The following is a 21,540-nucleotide window of genomic DNA, read 5'->3' as shown; positions in this document are numbered from 1 at the left end:
GCTGAGGAGAACATTCGCAGCCTATTAGTATCCCTGTCTTCGTCTCCTCTTCTGTCTTTCTCTCCCTCTCTCCCTTCTCCTCCCTCCTACCTTATTATTCTGTCCTTCCTCCTCTCTCCCGTCTTACACCCGAGGTAATCCATCTATCCCTGGGTTTCTTCATCCACCCTCTGTGTGTACCATCCACTGACTTCTGTCATACCATCACATCCAATTCACCCCTGAGCATTCGTCTCCTTCCCCTTTACATTCTTTCACAATGGCATCGGCTGCTAGAACGGCTTCTCGGGCCTTCCTTCGCTCGACCCCCGCTACCTCTTCCTTCAGACCTGCTGCTCGCAGTGCTCGCTTTGCCCTCCCCTCTCAGGGCTTCCGTGCTGCCTCTCGCCGCGGCTATGCCTCTGAGGCTGGCGAGGCCAAGTCCTCTAACAGCCTCCTCTGGGCTGGTATTGCCGCTGCTGGTGGTGTTGGCGCCTACTTCTACCTGAAGGGTGGTGATGCCTCCGTCAGCTCCAAGGAGTTTGTCCCCACCAAGGAGGACTACCAGAAGGTGTACGATGCCGTTGCTCAGCGTCTGGCCAACGAGACCGACTATGACGATGGCAGCTATGGACCCGTAAGTGACATTCACCATCTAATGAGCTTGAGCCATTGAGTACCTGGGAAGCTGACACACGTTGTTGAATAGGTTCTCGTCCGTCTGGCATGGCACGCAAGCGGTACCTACGACAAGGAGACTGGCACTGGTGGAAGCAACGGTGCCACCATGAGATTCGCCCCCGAGTCCGACCACGGCGCCAACGCTGGTCTCAAGCACGCCAGAGACTTCTTGGAGCCCATCAAGGCCCAGTTCCCCTGGATCACCTACTCCGACCTCTGGACCCTGGCTGGTGCCTGTGCCATCCAGGAGCTTGGTGGCCCTGCCATCCCCTGGAGACCTGGCCGTCAGGACAAGGACGTTGCTGCTTGCACCCCTGATGGACGTCTCCCCGACGCCACCAAGGAGCAGTCGCACATCCGTGACATCTTCTACCGCATGGGATTCAACGACCAGGAGATCGTTGCCCTGGTTGGAGCTCACTCCCTTGGTCGCGCCCACACTGACCGCTCTGGCTTCGACGGTCCCTGGGACTTCAGCCCTACCGTCTTCACCAACGAGTTCTTCCGTCTGTTGGTTGAGGAGAAGTGGCAGCAGCGCAAGTGGAACGGCCCCAAGCAGTTCACTGACAAGACCACTGGTACCCTGATGATGATGCCCGCTGATCTTGCCCTGACCAAGGACAAGGCGTTCCGCAAGTACGTCGAGCTCTATGCTAAGGACAGCGACCTCTTCTTCAAGGACTTCTCCAATGTGTTCGTCAAGCTCCTTGAGCTTGGTGTCCCCTTCAAGACTGAGGACCGTTATGTCTTCAAGACCTCTGAGTAAATACTCTCCAGGTCTTTGTGAATATTCTGGGTTCGGTTTGTTTCAGGGTTTTAGCTGCGGAGCATTGTTTTCTCTTGTTCACATTTTGATATCCGACATGTTCTCGATCGATGTTCGACGACCATAGCATGCGTCTTAGATAGGCATGTCCTGCCGCGGGGCATTAAACCATACAGGGGTGGGAATATCTAGAAGATTAGATCAATAAACCATCCATTGAAGATTCAGATGATACCTTGTAATAATTGCCGTAGTACCTCATTAGCGAACGTGCTGCGGTATATATATCACCTTTACTGCGTAGTTGAATCGGCTGATTACCTATTATTGATCGCTCAACCCACAAGGCATGGCATCCGCTTTCTTACCATCGATTGCAATGTAACAAAGGAATCTGTCCGGCATTGCAATCACGTAGTACAATGTATGGTTGTTGTCACGCCGAGTCGGCATCACTCCGGAAGCGCACAAGAAGTGGCGGCGGTGCGGAGCCGACGAGAAAGTCTTTCAATCTCCGAACTCCAACCGCCGCATCTCAAGCAACTGACCAACCTAGAGCCCACCAGAGCCTTCATCTTCCAAGATACAAACCAGACTGAATGGAGCAGTAACTGCATACCGAATTAGACTTATCCTTGGCGAAGGAACCAACCCCCCTACTTATTCGCGCAAAAAGAAACCATCTACATCGGCCGCACCGCAATACCCAACCCACCATGACCAGATCCAACCACCCCCTCACCCAAGACCACTACGAAGTCCTCAACCTTCCCTTCACAGAGACGCCAACAGCGCTCTCCAAACAACAACTGAAAGCGGCCTACCACAAAGCCCTGCTCAAGCACCACCCGGACAAAGCGCCCGGCGCAATCGCAAAAGATGTCCAGACCAGCAGCACCAGCACCAGCAGCCTCCCTACATCAGACACAAACTCCTCGTCGCACACGACGCATCGCTACACAATAGACGAGATTACAACCGCATACAAAACACTATCTGATCCATATCTACGCGCTGAATACGATCGGTCGCTGCGACTCGATCGCGCAAGGGTCGCGGAGCGGGAGAAGACGGGCACGGTTTTCCATACGGGTCTTGAGGTCGTTGATCTGGAGGATCTGGCGTGCGACGAGAGTGATGCGGACGCTGCGCTCTGGTATCGAGGGTGTCGGTGTGGAGATGAGAGGGGGTTCTTGGTTACGGAGCAGGATTTGGAGAGGGAGGCGGAGCACGGGGAGATTGTTGTGGGTTGTCGGGGGTGTAGTTTGTGGATGAAGGTTTTGTTTGCTGTTGAGGATGGGGATGAGGAGGATACTTGAGTGGTGCTGTGGGATATGTGTGATGTTTGATTTGGTTTGTCGCCTTAGAGCGTCGATGGATGGATTCATTGCTCGGGGTATACCCGTTGGATGCTTTTGGTCGCGATCGTTGTGGCCCGCACTTGGCTGGCAGGGTATAGTGATGGAGAATCAGCCCATGAGTGTCATTGTGCGGTGCGCACTCTGTCTGTCGTCCAAAGGACTCTTCGAGGATAGGCTCGTGGTGAGCCATGATGCCTGCCGCAGCGGACGCTGCTGGCCTAGTCGCACTTTGACCTGTGTCAATTCTTCCAAGGGAGGTTGGGATACTGCTTGCGGATTGATGCAGCACCATGGATGCTTATACCTTCGTGGTAAAGCATGGTTTCTTCTGGTTTTGTTGCTATCACCGCCACGTCTGCCTGCATCAAGACCTGAGCCACCAGGGTCAAGATATGATATATGAGATATGAGAAATGTTGAGATTATAGACTACAGAATAGAATTTACCGGATACATAACCAAGCACAGGTACGATTAGATTAAGTTATATTTGGAGTTGACAAGTCTTCACCATATACATCTCATACTTAGTAGTACTTACTGCTGTAGGTGGGCGGCGGGGGCGTTGATGACATATCGGCAATATATCTCCAGTCCCTAACAGTAACCACCACCGCAGCTCACCAAACCACCGCCAACCTCCTTCCATCTCCCTTCGCGTTCTTCACTACGCGACACACACCTCCACCATGTCGACACTCGTGCAAATCAACTCACGCGAGCAATTCAGCTCTCTATTGAGCTCCTCCACCTTTGTTGTCGCCGACTGTGAGCTCCCATCTGCTGTCCCCCACCTTCCCCTCCCCACCACCATCACCGTCCATTCACTCGCAACGTCACTCCATCTCCTACAATCAAACAAACCTCACAAAGAGATACAAACTAACTCATAGAAACAAACACAGTCTACGCAGATTGGTGCGGACCATGCAAAGCCATCGCCCCCGCATACGAGCAGCTAGCCGGACAGCTCTCACGCCCGAACAAGATCACCTTTACGAAGATCAACGTTGACAAGAACCAAGACATCGCAAGACAGTATGGGATCACAGCGTACGTGCCTATCCCACATCCTATAAACCCGACCAAGCAAACTACAATACAGCTACTAACTACTGCTCAAGTATGCCCACCTTCGTCCTCTTCGAGCGCGGCCGCCCAACCTCCACCGTCCGCGGCGCCAATGCCAAAGAGCTCAACGACCTCGTGCGCAAGCTCGCCACGGAAGCCGAGAAAGCGCCTGAAGGCAACGAGGCCGGCTCCAGCAGCGGCGTGGGCTGGATCGGCCTTCCGGCACCCAAGAACTACAGCGACATCTCGGACCAATACGACCCCAAGGGTCTGGAGCTACTGAACCGGGCGAGCGAGTTCGGCACAGCCAAGACGCTCTTCGATAGCTCGAAGCCATCCTCTCTGAACAATGCCAAGGGCAAGGCCGGGGCCGCACCGGATTGGGTGGAGAGTGATACAGACGAGCAGTTGATGCTGTTCATCCCGTTCCAGTCTACGCTGAAGGTGCATTCGTTGCAGATTACGTCGCTCCCGCCGTCAGCAGAGGAGGAGGTTGAGGATGAAGATGAGCGGCCGATGCGCCCCCGGACGGTGTCGTTGTATACGAATCGGTCGCATGTGTTGGGATTCGACGAGGCGGACGATATCCCTGCTGTGCAGACGGTTACGATTCAGCCGGAGGACTGGGATCCCAAGACGGGTACGGCCAAGGTGGATTTGCGGTTTGTCAAGTTCCAGAGTGTTACGTCGTTGGTGATTTTCTTCGTGGATGGCGATGGGGATAGTGAGAAGTTGCGGGTTGATCGGGTGAGGATCTTTGGAGAGGCGGGCGAGAAGAGGGAGATGGGTAAGTTGGAGAAGATTGGTGATGAGCCGGGGGAGTGAGTACATACCAGTACAAGGATGGAGTAGATATATGATAGCAACGCACTAGACAGAGTAACAAAGCAGTACAGAAACCACTACATTTCTACTACGGAGTACTCAGAAGACATTTGAAACTCATGACAATGATAATATTCATAATCTACGAAACCTATTGACCATAGTCTAGTCCGACCACAATCTGCACCACACATAACCAGCACAGAAAGCAGGGCAGTAAAACACTACAGCCAACAAATCTATACTAAAATAATCACAACACCACCACCATAGACAGATACATCTATGATAGCAGTACTGATAATGATAATGAAAAAGAAATGTCCGATCCCAAACCAAATGGTCTAATCCTAGTGGGAAAAGAAAACAGAAAGACCAATAAAGTAAGAACCGGTGTGCAATTCCGTTCGTCTGTGACGCAACTGACACCTGGGGTTTGACAACATCACAGAAGAAGCATGATGTCCAGGCAACACGGGTGAAAATAGTTGCGTCGCCGCACGAAGAAAGAAAAGAAGAAAAAAGAATCCTAAAAGGGTGCTGGGGTGAGGTTGTATTTATAGGTTGTGTTTGGTGGGGAGGTGGATGATTTGTTGTTCCGGGTTAAGCGAGATTTCATTCATTCACTCTTCTCATATCTGGATGGGTTGGGTGGGTGATGAGTAAGCGGGTTTGGGTGGGAGTGAAAATTTTCGGTGTGGAAGATTTTGATTCTTTCTTCTTCTTTTGATATAATATATCAGGTCGATGATGAGATTATTGGATGTTTTTCATATATGATAGGAAGAGACTGACTCCCGTTGATCTGGGAGATTGATCTTAACTTCATCCACTGAGGCCTATATCTTATTTCCTGCAGGATTTATCTTATATTTTGATGTTTTGATATTTGATATCCTTGTTGTGGTGGTTGGATCATAGCGTATTTAATTTCTACCTATCGGTGGTATTTGTCGGAGGTATAAGATCGTTTGCTTATTGCTATGCTACTCCGGTGCTATGCTAATATTCCGCTTTGCTATTGCATTGCTTGTTGCTTATGCTTACCTTGTTTCTCCTTCTGTCGGCGTGGCTGTTTCTTAGTGGTAGTACAGAGTACTCGTGGTACTTTTTTCTCTCCGTCGTGCGCGTCTTAGTTGAATCTTTTCGCCGGCTGATTGCGTTCGGATGAACAAGGATTCTCATCCGTTTGCGCCTTGCGCCCTGGCCCTGGCCCCAACCCCAGCCCCAGGGCCTATCTACTAGGGTCGGGGTTCAACTGCCATCATCGCCTAGCATGATGCTTGCTCGGTTAAAACCAATCGCGTCCAGGAATACCGGCATACTCCGTACATACCAACTAAATACAGTGACGGCAGATGCGCCTGCTGCATTGGTTTGGGGGCAAATTGTCGTCGTAAGCCGGAACCTGGTAGTATTGAATTAGTAGTGTGCATGTCAGATTTTTTCTTCTCTCGCGATGGCTGTGTCTGCAGGCTGCAGATGTCCGTGTCCTCGTCGCTAATCAGCATCACAGCCGATGGATCGTCTGATGCATTAACTGTTTGAGCCACCTTTTTTGGCCCCAACCCGTGAGGAACTATGCAAAAAGGACCCATGGTTCCATCCCACTCGCACATTCTGCAGCCTGCACCGCGCCGCGCCCGGGCACCTCTCACGTCAGGACCTTGGGGGCTGATACCACCGGGCAACGAAGAGGTTGAAAAAAAAACTCTGGTTCAGCACGGTCCGTGAGGAAGCGGGCTGACCAAGGAAGCTGAACCAGCTGAACGAGCATTGTTCTTTTCGGGATGTTCAGTGCTTACCGCGATCCGCTTGGTCTGACCGAGATCCCACTGCGACCCAAGGAACCGCAAGCCTACCTTATCTGAGACGAATTCCCTCACGTAACTGTTGTTGTCGTGATTGATTGAGACTGATAGTGGTCAGTCTTTGCGCCCGCTCTCCCCCACTCGCAAGGGTGCAATGTGCAGAGGGCAATCCAAGACCTTTTCTGGGCCCTAGGCTGGGGCGGCCGTCGATCATGTTGGGACACTGGTCGACGCAGCTATCGCACAAATCGCATCACTCTCTCTTTATGGATGCTCATTATCCCGTGCATAGTCACACTGGCGACCCATGAGGCAGAGGGGGCTATTGGGTCGCCGCCGGAAGTATCAGCGTGAGACAGCGCTTTCCGACTGGCAGAAGCTGCCCGGAGTGTGGAGTAGCGCGCCATGGAAGTAATTCCTTCCTGCGATAAAGTTCACCCGAAGGCACCTTGGCCTCGCGCTATGCCGCGCAGGTTTGCCTGCGACCCAGAAATTCGAATTCTTTGTATCCATATCTGCATGACTCTGTTATCAATCCCAATTGCTTAGCGATGTCGGCGTGGAAGTTTCCGTGCACAGGAAACCACAAACCTGCTACCTGCCCTTTCGAGGATTGGTACCTCCAATCGCATCCCAGCGGACGGTGCCGGATCACCAGAGTGGGAGACCTACTCCATCAGACGTGTCGGGTCCGATGTTGCTCTTATCTCTGTTTTCGTCGTGCGGCGGATGCTGTCGTTTTGGAATCTGCATTTTGGTCCACTCTGACTAGAGAATTGCTGTTCGTGGGATCATCAGTATTGCAGGTATACGGTGCACAAATATAGTAAGTCGGGTGGTTGATGATTCGAGCTTGCTTGCCGTGAGCTCCGAAGGGACCCTAATTCCAGGGCCAAGTTTAATGGCGCACCATTTGCTTCTCCGCATTTTTATTTTCGATAGCCCATGTTGGCGTCTTGGAAGTGGCGATTATGTGTCTCTGGTTAGTCAGAAGAATATAGAGATAGGTAGTGGTATTAGCCTGTCCCGTCGGGAGGGTTCGCACTATTTCTCCGTTCTCAACCTTCGCAAAGAGAGTTTTGTTAGAGACAGGCTTTCTCGGGCGAACGGTGAGCTTCCTCTCTGTTTGCGTGATTTCCGTATCTTAATTTCCCCGGTGACGCCATTTCCAATGGAGTCACGGACAATCATCATACTGGGAGCGGCTACGGTACCAAGATCCCAACTGGAGCCCACACGCAAGAGCTCTCCTCGTCCCCAATGCGAGCTGGAACCACGGGTCGGAATACTATCTATATACCCGACTGGGCTAGGCTCGGGACGAATAACCAATGTCCGTGGCCGTTCAGAGCCCATGCCTCCAAAAGCTCCGACGACACGATCCAGGATGGAGTAGCGCTGGGATGGGGTTGAGTAAGAGATACTCATGATTTTCGCCATGGCTGGTGGTGCGAATCAGTCCCTCTCCCCCCGCTGGCATCCATTGGATCACTCCCGGGTTTCTCCACGATTGGAGCAATTCGTAGCCACAGCATAGATACACCCGAGTATGATGCTGTTCAATCAATACGCACGTGCAGAAAAAAAGGTTGGTAGCTTATCAGTGTCGGGCCTAGGTAATTTGTTTGTCGTATTCACTGGTCGCTGCGATCGGCCACTTTAGTCCATGATCTTCCCTGCACCAATCCAGGAACAGCACTCAACGGAGCACGCCACATGGATGTCCTCCCGTCTGCCCGCTGGTTCGACAGTGTTCTGAAGTGCCGAGACGAGCATGCAGTTGTGATTGGAATCAGCACGAGATGGGACAATCACACATAGAAAAAGGGCGCACCTTCCCCAATTGGTATGGACTAATGGGCCTTAGAAGCAGTTGAACACGTCGAAGTCACTCGTGGATTGGCACGGTTTAAGCTCAGCTAGCAGCCCTGTAGTAGTCTCGGGGTAATGTCTTGGATCCCTGTTGGCTCATGAACCGTAAACAAAGAAAGAAAAAAAAATAAAAAAATGCGGGATGGTAGCTGCTCATCACTATCACACTTGATGTATCCCAAGACACCCAGATCAGGAATTAAGCGAAAAACGCCCAAAGCCAAAAGAGACATGGAATTCCGACTTGGTTTAGTCCGCAGTGGAACACGCAGTAGTGCAGGCAGTGATGGTGGAAAGTCCCCGCAAAAAGTGCGGTAGCTTCATGCCGGCAATCGAAGACCGACTTGCGCCAGTCCCAGCCCGTCCAGCAGACACGAGGACCGCTTGGCAACTGGATAGTTAACAGCTACGTCTAACTCAAATGTTCCCGTTACTCAACTCGGTCGGACGGCATCCATTTTGCGCAAGAGCATGACGGACAACAAATTCGTCTCTGTTGGCGAGTGCATCTTAGGCGAGCATACGTTGCAAACCATGGTCTACTGCCGAGGATGGGAATGTTGTGGCGTAGCTGGCATATGGCATGGTCTGATGATGGGGTGGATTCTTCTTCCGAAACGACCCAGAGTCGTGTCTGAAAGAGATCACTCGGAAATATGTTGCAGAGTCCTGTGTATGAACCATAGTTAATCATAACACCACCCCTCTTCATCATCCTTGGTTCATAGAAGGGCTCGGGAGTCTGCCGGAATTCGGAACCATAGACAGAGAAAGAGAGGGTGAGGGTCCTGGATTCTGAGGCCACCACTGTGGCACAATTTGGAGAATCGTACGTGGCGGTTGCTATTGCTGAAATCAAGCTCACCCCGTGTCGAGGATTCGAAGGTTCGAAGAAGCCTCTAAAGACTTCGGTTGCATTAGGTAAAGACACTATGTTCGACGTTAATTGATTGCTATGGAGAAGGTTTGTCTGCCCATGACGTAGCAACCTTCACAGCATTATCCCGTTTAGTCAGGGGCCATTTGATTGGCTTCAGGATGAGGGATGAGGTGAGATCCCTAATGGCGATTTAGGAGAGGTTATCGTCATTTTAGTGTCGTACGGAGAATATACTCCATTCTACTACCAACTAGTGGATGCTGAGAAGTAAAACAGTCGGAGATGGCTTGGCTCTGTCCCCTCCCCCTTTCCGGAGGCAACGAGGACTACCAAGTACCAACTAGTATCTGGTAGTACAGAGTACTACTCCATAGTGCTAGTATACGCAATGGGATTAGTGCTGTTCAGTCAGAATTCTGGGGACCTGACTAAGACGAAACCGAGACACGCCTAGACAAAGCCAGCTGTGATTGGAGGATTGCTGTCCGCGTAGTGTGTTTCAGATTTCGAGCTTACTGCTTTTACCAAACGCTCGACGTCGGTACTATTCTGTAAGAACTAAGAACAGAGTATTCCACGGAGAGGAGTTTAGTTTGCCGTCGGAATTCCTGTTGCTCGGTTTGGCGTAGTGGTGCCCTAATGGATGGAGAGGTCCATTACCATAGTCCCAGCCACATTAGGTCTAGCCCCATTAGCCACTCTTCCCTCGACTGCTCGTCTTGACTCGTTCCGGAGACAGTAGTAAAGCTGGTCCAGTCTCCAGCCGGTAGATTAGTAGTAGTCGTAGTATGGAGCAGACACGGAATGGAAGATCTGCTGGTTCTGACTCTGCACGATGCACGGCAGGCCCGGTCGCTCGGTGATAGTTTCGCACCGGTTTGGGTGCTGGAAATTGACAGCGAGGGTAATTTCCAGTCCTGCCTCCCCCGTTCCAATTCTCTGGATGGTGTCAAACCCTCATCCACACTAGGCGCTGCACTATTGGTTCGCCTGAACTTTATCGTATCAGTCCACCAAGGCCAGCATGATCTCGAGCGAGCTTAACGGGCAATGCCCATATTTTGGGTGTTGCATTAATTCCAATTAGATGGCAATGATTTGATCGCTACGTGTGTCGCATCGAAGTCATTTGTTCACGCGATCAACCGTCAATCATTCCCCCCACGGCGGTTGTACGACAACTATATATCAGGCGATCATGGTGCCTGAAGTATATAATCACCTTCCTGCTTGAGAATCGTTCCAGTAATAGTAGTGACTTATCGGCGTCGCATGATGCGCTGCAGTTTCAATGGTTCAGCATATACGCCGTACGGTGAGTAGTACCGGGGAGTAATTAATTGGGAGGATCCGCAATCGGATTGTCCGGCGTGTCTTGTTCAAGGCAACATCGTAAGATATGGTGTGTTGTGGTCTTGGGAAGCCGGTACCGATAAGGGCCACTTCGCTCTCTCACAGGCTCTCTGTCGTTCGCTAGTCTTAACCCGCCATAGATCTTGTGCCACTGTATAAACCATTGATATCCATCCATAATCTTGGTACACATCTGGGTATCCGATAACCGTTGCTTCCGGTCTCCGCGGAACCTATTGGAATTCGAGGGTAGAATACGGTGCCATATCTGACCCATTGTGATTCGCCTTTTTTTCCCCCCCTCTGCTCGCCTCCAGTTTCGGATCCAAGCGGCATGGAATCTGTCAGGATTCCCCATTCTGCCACCACCGGCTACGCGCAGCAGCCCGGACATCCCACAGTGCTTTGTCCAGCACGACTTTTTCCTGAGTCTGATTCGCCCGAGAAGAAGGGGGGGCCACGCATCCGAGAAGGGCCTTCGCCAAATTGACACTTCTCGCACGGTCGCAATTGAGACCAGAAATTTTTTTCTTTTTTTCCCTCACTCGTGAGGACCTGCGTGGCCACCCACACGGGGTACCACTGGCGCGGAAGACGGGCCTAAGTCCCCTACCGCCCGTCTGTCAGCGCGGATGCGCGCCCATCCCCATTTCGAAACCCACCGCCGAGGTCGCAAAGAGGCAAGATGCGCTGCCTTCCGGTGGCGCTCATCTTCACTACTCATCTAAACTGTCGGTGGCATGCCGAAGCGGCGCCATAATAGATAATGCGAGACAGCCGTCGAGTCTAGATATCTTTCGTAATCTTGCCCTGGTGGAGTCCGGGAGTCGAATGGAGAAGGGGGGAGGAGGTTTTGCCTGTCACCGGTGTACGGAGTAAGGTAAACACTGGTGTCGGGAAATGATAGAGTTGTGGGTATAGTGAGGATCATAGACGACCGTCGTCTGGAGTAAGTGTCCTGAAGGACATGCAGGTGCATGATGGGAATGGATGGGATGGGGACATGCTGGTACACCATAGTAGAACAGATGATGCGCCATCCTCATTCCCCCTTCTAGACCGAGACCGCCTTGACAGTGCAAAAGAATAAAAAAACAAAAAAACAAAAGAAGCTACTTTGGACTATCGCTATCAATTTGTCAACCACGGGCGATGACGACGGATTTTCATTTACCGCCTCCATTAGCTTATGCAGGTTTGATCCTATCGTTTCTTTTGCGCGATTAGAATCCTACCAGATGGGACCCGCATCGGCTCTTCCTTTGTTGTTGGTTGTGGTTGTGGTTGCGTTGCTATTGCTGCAACGGTTCTTTGTTTGTGGCGACGGTTTACTTTGTGGCGACCAACAGGGGTCTTGCGGCATTGCCTCGAAGGGCCAAAAAGAACCAGTTACTCCGTAGTATTACTGGGTATGATTCTAATTAGTGGCATACACTGGACAAATCCTGGATCTTTTGGAGGGTGGGCTGCTTCGCTGCTTACACTTCGTGGGTTAACCAACTCGAGTGAAATCCCCGGCATTGTCAACGGAATTCCGTAGATAGCTCCCTAGCTAGCTAGCTAGCTAGCTGCGATTGTTGACCTACTGTAGTTTACTAGTTAGCTAGGCCTGGCCGATGGAATGCCTCTCGCTTTCCACCACAACCCACCCCGCCTCCTTCGGTGTTTGCTGGAAGCGGTACTCCGTTCGTAAACAGTGTAAGTCTGCAGAAAAGTAGCGCATAGAAACTTCGAAGAACTGGAGTCTCTTTCCTTCCAAGGAGCTACACTGGAGCTCCGTAGCGTGTGGAGGGTTCTAGTGAGTAGTTGTGTCCCCTAACCAACCTCACTAGACCTCAACTAGGCAGTAGCTGGGACGGTAGAACTTGCTTTGGCTTCCTTGGTAAGTTTTCTCGAAGCTCGACGGCTTCCATGCATAGATTAACCCAGTGGACATACTAGCCTGAAGGGGTAAGTCGGCAGTTCTTCCCCCCCCTCCTCCCCCTCTTCTTCCTCGTATTGCTTGCTAATTGTTTAACTTACACCGGTCGTGGCAAGCAATATAGCACGCTTCTAAAGCGTAGGATAATTGTTCTAGTCTCGAGACTACGCACTTCTAGCATTTCTAGGCTACGTACTACCGAGAAGCTAGACACACGCCGAGGGACGCAATAGATAGATATTCCCACTTCTCTTAATGTTCCTGAATGCTCCATAGTCATATCCCGATTTCAAATCTTGGTTTTCTGCCTAGCTTTCTTTTCACTACAGTTAGCTTAGTGGTGGTTATGGTATAGTCGTACTCCGTAGTAGTAGTTACTGTAGATAGCTTGCGAAGTAGGTGAGTAATATTATTGGCGATTTTACCTCGCTCGGGGCCCGTCCCGACTCCCGGAAGCTTCGGTCGAAAAAGGAAAAGTGGCCTGGCCAGGGAAATGGACGGCTTTTCTATCTTTAGATCCACACACACACACAGTCACACACACACCCCGGGCGGCGGTGCGGTAAATCGGTCCGGGATGGTTTTTACTGCCCATTACCGTATGTATGTTATAATGTATGCATGTTGTATGTATGTTTGTAAGTAAAAGTCAATCATTCATTTCACATTCAATCAATCAATCAATTGATTGATTGGACAGGAAGTGAAGGAAAACAAGAGAGAATATGAGAAAGTCTGTGCAACTGATGTACAAGCTGAGATACTCACCAGGGGCAGACGAGATGGACGAGTCATGTCGCTGAGCAGGGGACTCGGCAGGAGAACGTTTCAGACCGGTTGGGCCAGTTGCGTGGCGGTGGCCAGGGTTTGGGATGGGCTATTGTGATGCTCATGGGCCGAGGCTGGAAGGGGAAATTGATAGGCCCAGGGGGTCCGTGTTCTGGAGTCTGACAGCTCTGCTTGTAATCCCCTTGCTTCCCATGATTTACCGTGGCGCAGCCTGTCAGTTGGTTGTCTGGCTGGGTTATCGCGTATCATCATCATCATCATCATCATCGGGCATCATCAGCGCCTCTCTACTCAGGGACAGGGACAATCTTCAGATGTCGTCATGTTGATCCTCTATTTTGTGTTTGCTCCTGCATATTGGTCTGTTTGCATCACTTTTTCAACTTGGGGGGGCTTGCTGCGATGGGTTCTAATTTTACCTATTTGGCAAGTAAAACACGTCGTTCGGGGGATTTACGCGGCGGCCAACGCACCGTACCTGAATTTGAAACCCAAACTATCGAACGCGAAGATTGCCGGGCTTGCAGAAAATAGATAGTAGCAATCAAAGAAACCTCTTTATTGGCATTGAAGCCCTATCGTAGGCAGTCACATTCTTCTTTCCCTCCCAAGAGACGAAGACTCGGCTAGGTAGTAGTACGACTACTTAGGACTACTATAGAACGTTAAAAATAAATTTATTAATATCGTATGAGACCGACTAAAGCATACCATCACATAACTTAAAGAAAACCGAAATGAAGAAAGATCCAAGACAGAACTAATCCCGATCAATGTAGAAACACCGAAGAGGAAGAAGAACTGAAGCAAATCAGATCCTGAGAATCCATTTTGACAGCTGCGTTCATCTGCCATGTAAGCCCTGTTGTGCCACTTGGCGCGCCATCGGACAACTGAAAATACACGATTCAAGCAAGGGTCGGGTTGGCGGCAGCCCATCCCAGGGACGTTTCCCCTCTCTTACCAAGCCTGCAACCTAACTACCCTTACCATCGCTCCGCATCGGTTCCTGCAGTAGACCGACTACAAACCTGATCGATCCATTCCCGCCGTTGAACACGTCGCATCTCAAATGTGAGCGAGTTCCAGGTTTTCTTTGGTGAAGGGAAGGATGGACAAAAAATAGACGATTGATTGTTTGTCGCTCGGTCGCGCGAGCGCGCGCGCCGCGTTGCCTGCGCACACTACTATCTGCTGCGTCACTGGCTCACATGGACTAAAGCTACTATCTACGTACTACTTCTTCCCAAATTTTAGGAACCTCCCCAAAGTTTGGTCTTAGGCCCCCGGTACTTTAGGTTTCGGAGTATCCCAGTACCTTGGATTTGACATAACGCCTTAAAAAAGAACAAAAAACACTACTATCTATCTACCCAGCTATGTGCCCAATTTTATCCAGGTACAGTAAGTGGCTAGTCCTCTGTTACGTTCTCCAAGTATCCATCTACCCCAGAATGATAGGGCAGATGCATGAACGATAATCTTCTTTGCCTAGAATTCTAGCCCAAGTAGGTTCAATAATGCTGTACGCACTATGTCTTTTGCGCATCGCACCTGGCATATGACATCCTATCGGATAATAGGGTCTCCAAGCTATTCACTAACTTACTGGTATGATATGGGATGGGGAGGGGTCATGGCGGACCTGGCCGCTCTCGGTTTCTACTCTAAGTAACGACAAGAATCATATGAAAGGAATCGTTTCGCGGACATTACTACCTAGAACTTACCTAGGCCCATAAAATAACGGTGAAAATAATAATAATTTACAACAGGAATAATAATAGCCATATTAATAAACGTTAGTATGAACAGGGATTCGTCTGCCTAGCCTGCGCGAGACCCCCCCGGAAGTACCTGGCTGGCAGGTCCGTAGTAAGTACTCTGCTGTAGTGCCACCCATAAGGCCGGGTATCCCATAGTACCGACTCTTAGCACCATGCCACAAAGAGGGTGGGCCCTACTCAGGACCGTTTCACCATTGGTGTAGAAATAATTTATTCCAGTCGCTTGTTTCTCGAAATTGCTAGTTGCCACTACTACTGCCAGATAGATTGGGTATACTTACGGACGTTTTTTTCGTTCGTGCTCTCTCTTATCAGAACAGGGGACCGGCTTTCGGATTTGGCTTCATCGGTTGTCGAATTACGTGCATACCGTGGAGCCCACAAAATCCAAAGCAAGACCGAAAGGCAAGTCCAGAGCGAAGTCACCGACCCTCGAGAAAGCAAGATAGGCAAGGAGGAGAAGGGGGAAGACGGAAAATGGGGACTTGACAATGGGCACTGGCCAATTTGGCCCGGACAACAGCAATCTTGACAACTGATTGACTGACTGACTTGCCCGTGTGTGCGTGCGTTGCGTGGGTGTGAATGAGTGAGTGGTGTGTGAGTGAGAGTTGACTTCTTTCTCCAACTTCCAACCAATTGTTCTCAGTCATTGCTCTGCTGATCTTACTCGAAATGTGGCCCGGGACGGTCCCAGTGTTGGAACATGGGCCATCCATTCCCTCAATTGCAGTGCACATCTTTGTTCCCTTCCCTTTTCCCTTTGCCGTTTTCCCTTTGAGTTTTCCATTTGGGAGACGGAGGGGGGACTAAAGACTAAGAGGACATCCCCCAAATGGCGGACGGGATGCTCAGTGGGGCCGACTAGCTTAGCCGGCGAGTCAATCCCTCCCTTTCACGGGTTGAGTCTATTGGCTTCCAATGCAGCCAACTTCGGTTGAATGTCACGATGTCCCCCGGCAGGACTAGGCTTGCTATCAGTGGCCGACCTGCTTATTGGTTAGTCGGATGTGCTGCCCTTTTTCCAATTCAATCCTTTAACACCCGCATCCTCTTTGCTCTCTTGCTCTCTCTTTCGCTCTACACCACTAACCCCCCGCCCCGCCCAACAAAGCCCCCACTTTCATTCGGTCTGGAGATGCTGACTGGCCCGATTTGCGCTCACTCGTCCATGTCTGTGGGACAGACAAGCCGCTGATAAGCCAGATAGGCTAAGAGATGATGCAGGTCCTAATTGGTAACGGGACCACCATCCAACAGCGTAGCGAGTAATACTACTGTAAGTTGTAGAACATCATCATGGCAAGGGCTGAACGAGTTGGCCGCCTTGTCATTTGATGGCAAAAATGTGATGGATGGTAAGCGCGCAGCTGTGATGTTGGGCCTCCAGAGCTGAGCGAGCAGGGGAAGGGAAGCATTGTGACTGGCAGAGAGGGAGGATGGGCAATCACAGAAGGTTGGCTACTATTTTAGGAGCAATAATAATACGTACCTACGGTCTCGGATTGGGGTGTGTGGCAATTCACACACACAGCCATTCCCATGAGAATGCTAATTAGTAGGTTGCTCATAAATACGGTACCAGCGAAAACATGGGTAAATTACGTGAGACAAACGAAAGTTGTGGCCAACTTTCTACTTTCACACACACTCTCGCTTTATCTCTGTATCCCACTTCTTCTGCAGTCAATCATTGCTATCAGGTAATGGAATCATATTCCTCAAGCCTAAACTACTCGGCCGTTACGAAGAGATTTTCTGGGGGGAAAAAAGAGAGGGGGGGCTTAAAGTGGCCATTTGGACCACCACGAGTGGGAATTGAAAGGCGTCAGTCACACCTGGTACGACCTACTATATCAGGTATCGTATAGATAGGCGTCGTACCTCAGGAGCCAGGTATCTTGTGGCATTTCTCCCACACGCTCATGCCATCGCGGCCTCCTATTGGAACATGGTCATCTCCGCATTTACCAGGCCATTACGGTAGGACGTGGGTTCCGTAATAATGGGCTTGGAGGACCGACCATTTTCTCATGCACCATTGAAATGGGGCTTTGAGGGCCGCCAATGTTCCCACTCGTGCTCATGTGCCCCACGCAACTTACGCCTTTTTGGGCTCCGCGGCCGACAAGGTGGGGCCAAGTTTCTGGCTAGTCAGGTCGGGGATTCGTCGTCTCTTGTTAACTTCTGATCCAACTTACTACAACTTTTTGTCCATCCACTCTGCTCTCCCTCCCCCCATTCCCCTCTCTCTCTCTCTCTCTCTCCCTCCGTCCCTCCCTCCCTCCTCCACCCAGAACCCACTCACCCAAATTGAGGAATGGCACAACATGTCCCGGCTAACTTAGGTTGGTCGGGTTCTACCTCTACCTGCCTAGGTTGAATATTGCTCTGCTCCTGCTGCTAACTAAACTAAACTAACTACTAACTGCTGCTGATGCCGCTGACTGTGATGATGAAGAAGCCCGCCGAGGAGGGTTCCACCTCCCGTTGGTCTCCGCTCCCAAGTTTCTCATTCGGTTGGTACTGAGATGTGCACCGGCGCCAATCTGCTATTCTTTGCCGCCCCAGACTAGAAAATCGACTTACCCAGGACGGATGTGCATAAGGATAAAAAAAAGTGGGCAGGCATGATGATAATCCGAGGACAAATGATCCCCCCAAAAATTATTTGGGGTCGAGAAGAAGGCTGTGGGAGAAATTAAAAAAAAAAGAGGGAAATGGAAAAATCCAAAATAATAATAATTCACCAAAAAAGGGTTCAAAAAATGAATTCCGAAAATAAATAAAAATAAATCTTACGAAAAGAGAATAAAATAAGAAAATAATAATAATAAAAAAAGGAAGAAAAAGAGTCTCCGAACATATGACACCATACCATTCCGGCAGATTTATTAGTTGATTTATTACTATATTACGATTACTACTACTATTATAGTAGTGACCGTTCGCTGCTGGCACCACCACCAGCGAAAGTAAAGTTCCATGCAGCCCATCTCGCCCAAAAAGGCTTTCAGACTAAAAAGTACGGCTCCAGTCCTACTGCTCACTACTCACGGCGCTACCAGCTCGTAGCACAAGCAGATCAGTCGCTCTTTTATCCACTGCCCATCCTTCTGGCCGGCTTTCCTCTTTCCATATCGGCCCTGTCTCTCATTTTCCCCGCGACTGTCCTCGTCCTTCAAATTAATCTTCTTTATTTCTTATTTTTTCCATTTTTGCCCTTTTTAGACTTGTCTCGATCCTCATCTGGTCTTTCCTTTCTCTCTTCCCTCTCTCTTTTATCTCTCTCTCTTAATCTTAATTGTCTGCCCTCTTTTTCTCTCTTTCACTTTTGCGACTCTATACAGTCTCTCCCGGTTTCCTTGAATCGAGAACGTCCTGAACCATACTCATCTTTTGGTTTGGCTCGTTTCGACATACAAGGTGCCTGTCCTTCCTTCATAGACTTGCGGCATAGTCGTCAGATATAATCCCAGATACCACCAACACGACATTCAACCTTTCTATCAAGAACGAAACAGTCGTTTCTCACAGCATACCAATCAATCAATCAATTAGTCAATCTCGCATCTCATATATACTCGACTGGTTGAGAGCGGTTCCTGGATTATCATCTGTCCTTCCCCCAGTCATTCTCTCTCAAAGTGCAGGCAACTCTGCAAGACATTCATTCACCTTCAGCGCTCATCGCTGTGGACGAGCTACCAACTATATAACTAATAATATCCACTAAAGAGTAGAGCTACCTCTACTCTTGTATTCACAACGTCCTACCATCTGTGAGTGCACCTCTTCCTATTCAAGGCGCAGTGCGAGTGACTGACCGGGTTCCCTGTTCTTTATCTCTAGACACAATGGACGGAACATACACCATGGCACCTACTCCGGTGCAAGGTCAACCATCTTTTGCATACTACCCTGATTCGCAGCAAAGACAACATTTCACCAGCCACCCTTCAGATATGCAGTCATACTACGGCCAAGTGCAGGCTTTCCAGCAACAACCACAGCACTGCATGCCGGAGCAGCAGACTCTCTACACTGCCCCTCTTATGAACATGCACCAGATGGCTACCACTAACGCCTTCCGTGGCGCCATGAACATGACTCCTATTGCCTCTCCTCAGCCGTCACACCTCAAGCCCACAATTGTTGTGCAGCAGGGCTCCCCTGCCCTGATGCCTTTGGACACGAGGTTCGTCGGTAACGACTACTACGCATTCCCCTCCACCCCACCACTCTCCACAGCTGGGAGCTCGATCAGCAGCCCACCTTCTACCAGCGGCACTCTTCACACCCCAATCAATGACAGCTTCTTTGCTTTCGAGAAGGTGGAGGGTGTCAAGGAGGGATGCGAGGGAGATGTTCATGCAGAGATTCTGGCCAATGCTGACTGGACCCGGTCTGACTCGCCGCCTCTTACTCCTGGTAAGCGATTATCTAACCCGTTGTCTTTTTACTTGGGTGCCAGATTGGAGGGATGGGTGCTTCCAACGGAAAACGCACGGGGCCAGACATCTAGGGTTGTACAGGGAAACTAACTCGACTTGTTCTAGTGTTCATACATCCGCCTTCCCTCACCGCCAGCCAAACATCCGAGCTTCTGTCAGCGCACAGCTCTTGCCCATCTCTTTCCCCATCGCCATCTCCCGTGGCCCCCACATTCGTTGCCCAGCCTCAAGGTCTGCCGACCGAGCAGTCCAGCTCCGACTTCTGTGACCCCCGTCAGCTGACGGTCGAGTCCTCCATCAATGCCACCTCTGCTGACCTGCCGCCTCTGCCCACGCTTTCTTGCGATGACGAGGAGCCTCGCGTGGTTTTGGGCGGCGAGGCCGTGACCCTTCCTGTCCATGAGACTCTCTCGCCCGCCTTCACCTGCTCCTCGTCGGAGGACCCTCTCAGCAGCCTGCCCACCTTTGACAGCTTCTCGGACCTGGACTCGGAAGACGAATTCGTCAACCGCCTGGTCGACTTCCCCCCTAGTGGCAACGCCTACTACCTGGGCGAGAAGAGGCAGCGTGTGGGAACGACATACCCTCTCGAGGAAGAGGAGTTCTTCAGTGAGCAGAGCTTCGACGAGTCTGACGAGCAGGATCTCAGTCAGTCCAGTCTTCCTTACTTGGGAAGCCACGACTTCACTGGCGTCCAGACCAACATCAATGAAGCCTCGGAAGAGATGGGTAACAAGAAGCGGAACTGCCGCAAATCGCTGAAGCGGGCTAGTACCTCGGACAGCGAAACGGACTCGATTAGCAAGAAGTCACAGCCTTCGGTCAACAGCCGTGCCTCCAGCACGGAGACAAATTCGTCGACACCCCAGGCTGTCCAGGCCCGCCACAACTCCGACGCGCATTCTTGCGCTTCTGAGGCTCCTGCTGCCCCCGTTTCGGTCAACCGACGTGGCCGTAAGCAGTCCCTGACGGACGATCCCTCCAAGACCTTTGTGTGCACTCTCTGCTCCCGTCGCTTCCGTCGCCAAGAGCACCTCAAGCGTCACTACCGCTCCCTCCACACTCAGGACAAGCCTTTCGAGTGCAACGAGTGCGGTAAGAAGTTCTCGCGGAGCGACAACCTTGCGCAGCACGCTCGCACTCATGCGGGTGGCTCTGTCGTGATGGGCGTCATCGACACCGGCAATGCGACCCCGCCAAACTCCTATGAAGAACGAGACCCTAGTACGCTGGGGAACGTTCTCTACGAGGCCGCCAACGCCGCCGCTACCAAGTCGACAACCAGTGAGTCGGATGAGAGTTCCTCTGACTCGCCGACCGTCGACCGACGGGCGCCCAAGAAGCGCAAGCGCGACAGCGACGCCTAGACTGGCATCCGCTTGGCTTGCAGCTATCACGATGATATGTGACCAGGAGCTCCCCATATATCACTTAATAACATCCTAAACATAACCTTCCATTCCACTGGTTGGTCTGACTTGGTCTTGCGGTTTGGCGTCCGGGCTTTGTTTCTGGCGGTGACCAGAATAGGAATTACAGGTGTACGGGTTTTGACCGGTTCTGGTGCCCTACTCAAAAAAGGAAAAGAAAAAACGAAAAACGATACAAACCATGAGCAAAGGGCACCCTTTATGGGACCGAATATTGGCGAAGCATTAGACCGGCGGCAACGGAACTTGGGCGCACTTGGAGTCCACGGTTGGACCAAAACTAATTAGAGCGCATGATGACTTTCACATTTGAGGCACTGGTGATCTGGGTTGATCTTTTCTCCGATTCCCCTTTCTACTCCTTTTTACCTTTCTTTTTTTACAATCTGTTCGCAGCGAGAGAATATCTCCGACTCAATCCTCGCGCGACGGGGGCTATTGACCCCCTGTCGGCGATTTTCTGTGTACCCGATCTCCCACCTCTTTTCCTTACCAGCTTCTGCTATATACTTCATTCTTCTTTTTTTGTTGCCTTCAGTTGCATTCATTGTGCCTATTCG

General features: G+C 50.8%; 5 protein-coding genes across 5 annotated transcripts; 4 read left to right on the top strand and 1 right to left on the bottom strand.

The window, feature by feature from the left end:
* Positions 1 to 259: 259 nt before the first annotated feature.
* On the top strand, positions 260 to 2,745 carry BO85DRAFT_459912 (heme peroxidase; the record flags this gene model as incomplete). Its single annotated transcript, XM_025661684.1, has 3 exons — positions 260 to 616; positions 689 to 1,422; positions 2,151 to 2,745. 3 exons carry the CDS (start codon positions 260 to 262, stop codon positions 2,743 to 2,745), a joined length of 1,686 nt encoding a protein of 561 aa, XP_025515100.1.
* A 658-nt stretch (positions 2,746 to 3,403) lies between these two features.
* Positions 3,404 to 5,151, top strand: BO85DRAFT_449907 (thioredoxin-like protein 1). The gene is made up of 3 exons (XM_025660265.1): positions 3,404 to 3,555; positions 3,693 to 3,840; positions 3,912 to 5,151. The coding sequence occupies exons 1-3, from the start codon at positions 3,477 to 3,479 to the stop codon at positions 4,681 to 4,683; spliced, it is 999 nt and encodes a 332-aa protein (XP_025515099.1). The 5' UTR covers positions 3,404 to 3,476; the 3' UTR covers positions 4,684 to 5,151.
* Positions 5,152 to 8,806: 3,655 nt separating this feature from the next.
* Positions 8,807 to 9,356, bottom strand: BO85DRAFT_449905 (uncharacterized protein). The gene has a single exon (XM_025660264.1). The coding sequence runs from the start codon at positions 9,048 to 9,050 to the stop codon at positions 8,877 to 8,879; it is 174 nt and encodes a 57-aa protein (XP_025515098.1). The 5' UTR covers positions 9,051 to 9,356; the 3' UTR covers positions 8,807 to 8,876.
* Positions 9,357 to 15,940: 6,584 nt separating this feature from the next.
* Positions 15,941 to 16,414, top strand: BO85DRAFT_34811 (uncharacterized protein). Its single transcript, XM_025655477.1, has one exon. It carries the CDS (start codon positions 16,046 to 16,048, stop codon positions 16,292 to 16,294), a length of 249 nt encoding a protein of 82 aa, XP_025515097.1. The 5' UTR covers positions 15,941 to 16,045; the 3' UTR covers positions 16,295 to 16,414.
* Positions 16,415 to 18,953: 2,539 nt separating this feature from the next.
* On the top strand, positions 18,954 to 20,917 carry sebA (putative C2H2 transcription factor (Seb1); the record flags this gene model as incomplete). Its single annotated transcript, XM_025656064.1, has 2 exons — positions 18,954 to 19,527; positions 19,656 to 20,917. The coding sequence occupies 2 exons, from the start codon at positions 18,954 to 18,956 to the stop codon at positions 20,915 to 20,917; spliced, it is 1,836 nt and encodes a 611-aa protein (XP_025515096.1).
* Between the last annotated feature and the right edge of the window lie 623 nt (positions 20,918 to 21,540).

The sequence above is a fragment of the Aspergillus piperis genome (genome assembly GCF_003184755.1).
Source record: "Aspergillus piperis CBS 112811 unplaced genomic scaffold BO85scaffold_10, whole genome shotgun sequence".
Classification (NCBI taxonomy): Eukaryota; Fungi; Ascomycota; class Eurotiomycetes; order Eurotiales; family Aspergillaceae; genus Aspergillus; species Aspergillus piperis.
Note: the sequence above shows the minus strand (reverse complement) of the source record. Positions and strands in the feature narration are given on the sequence as shown.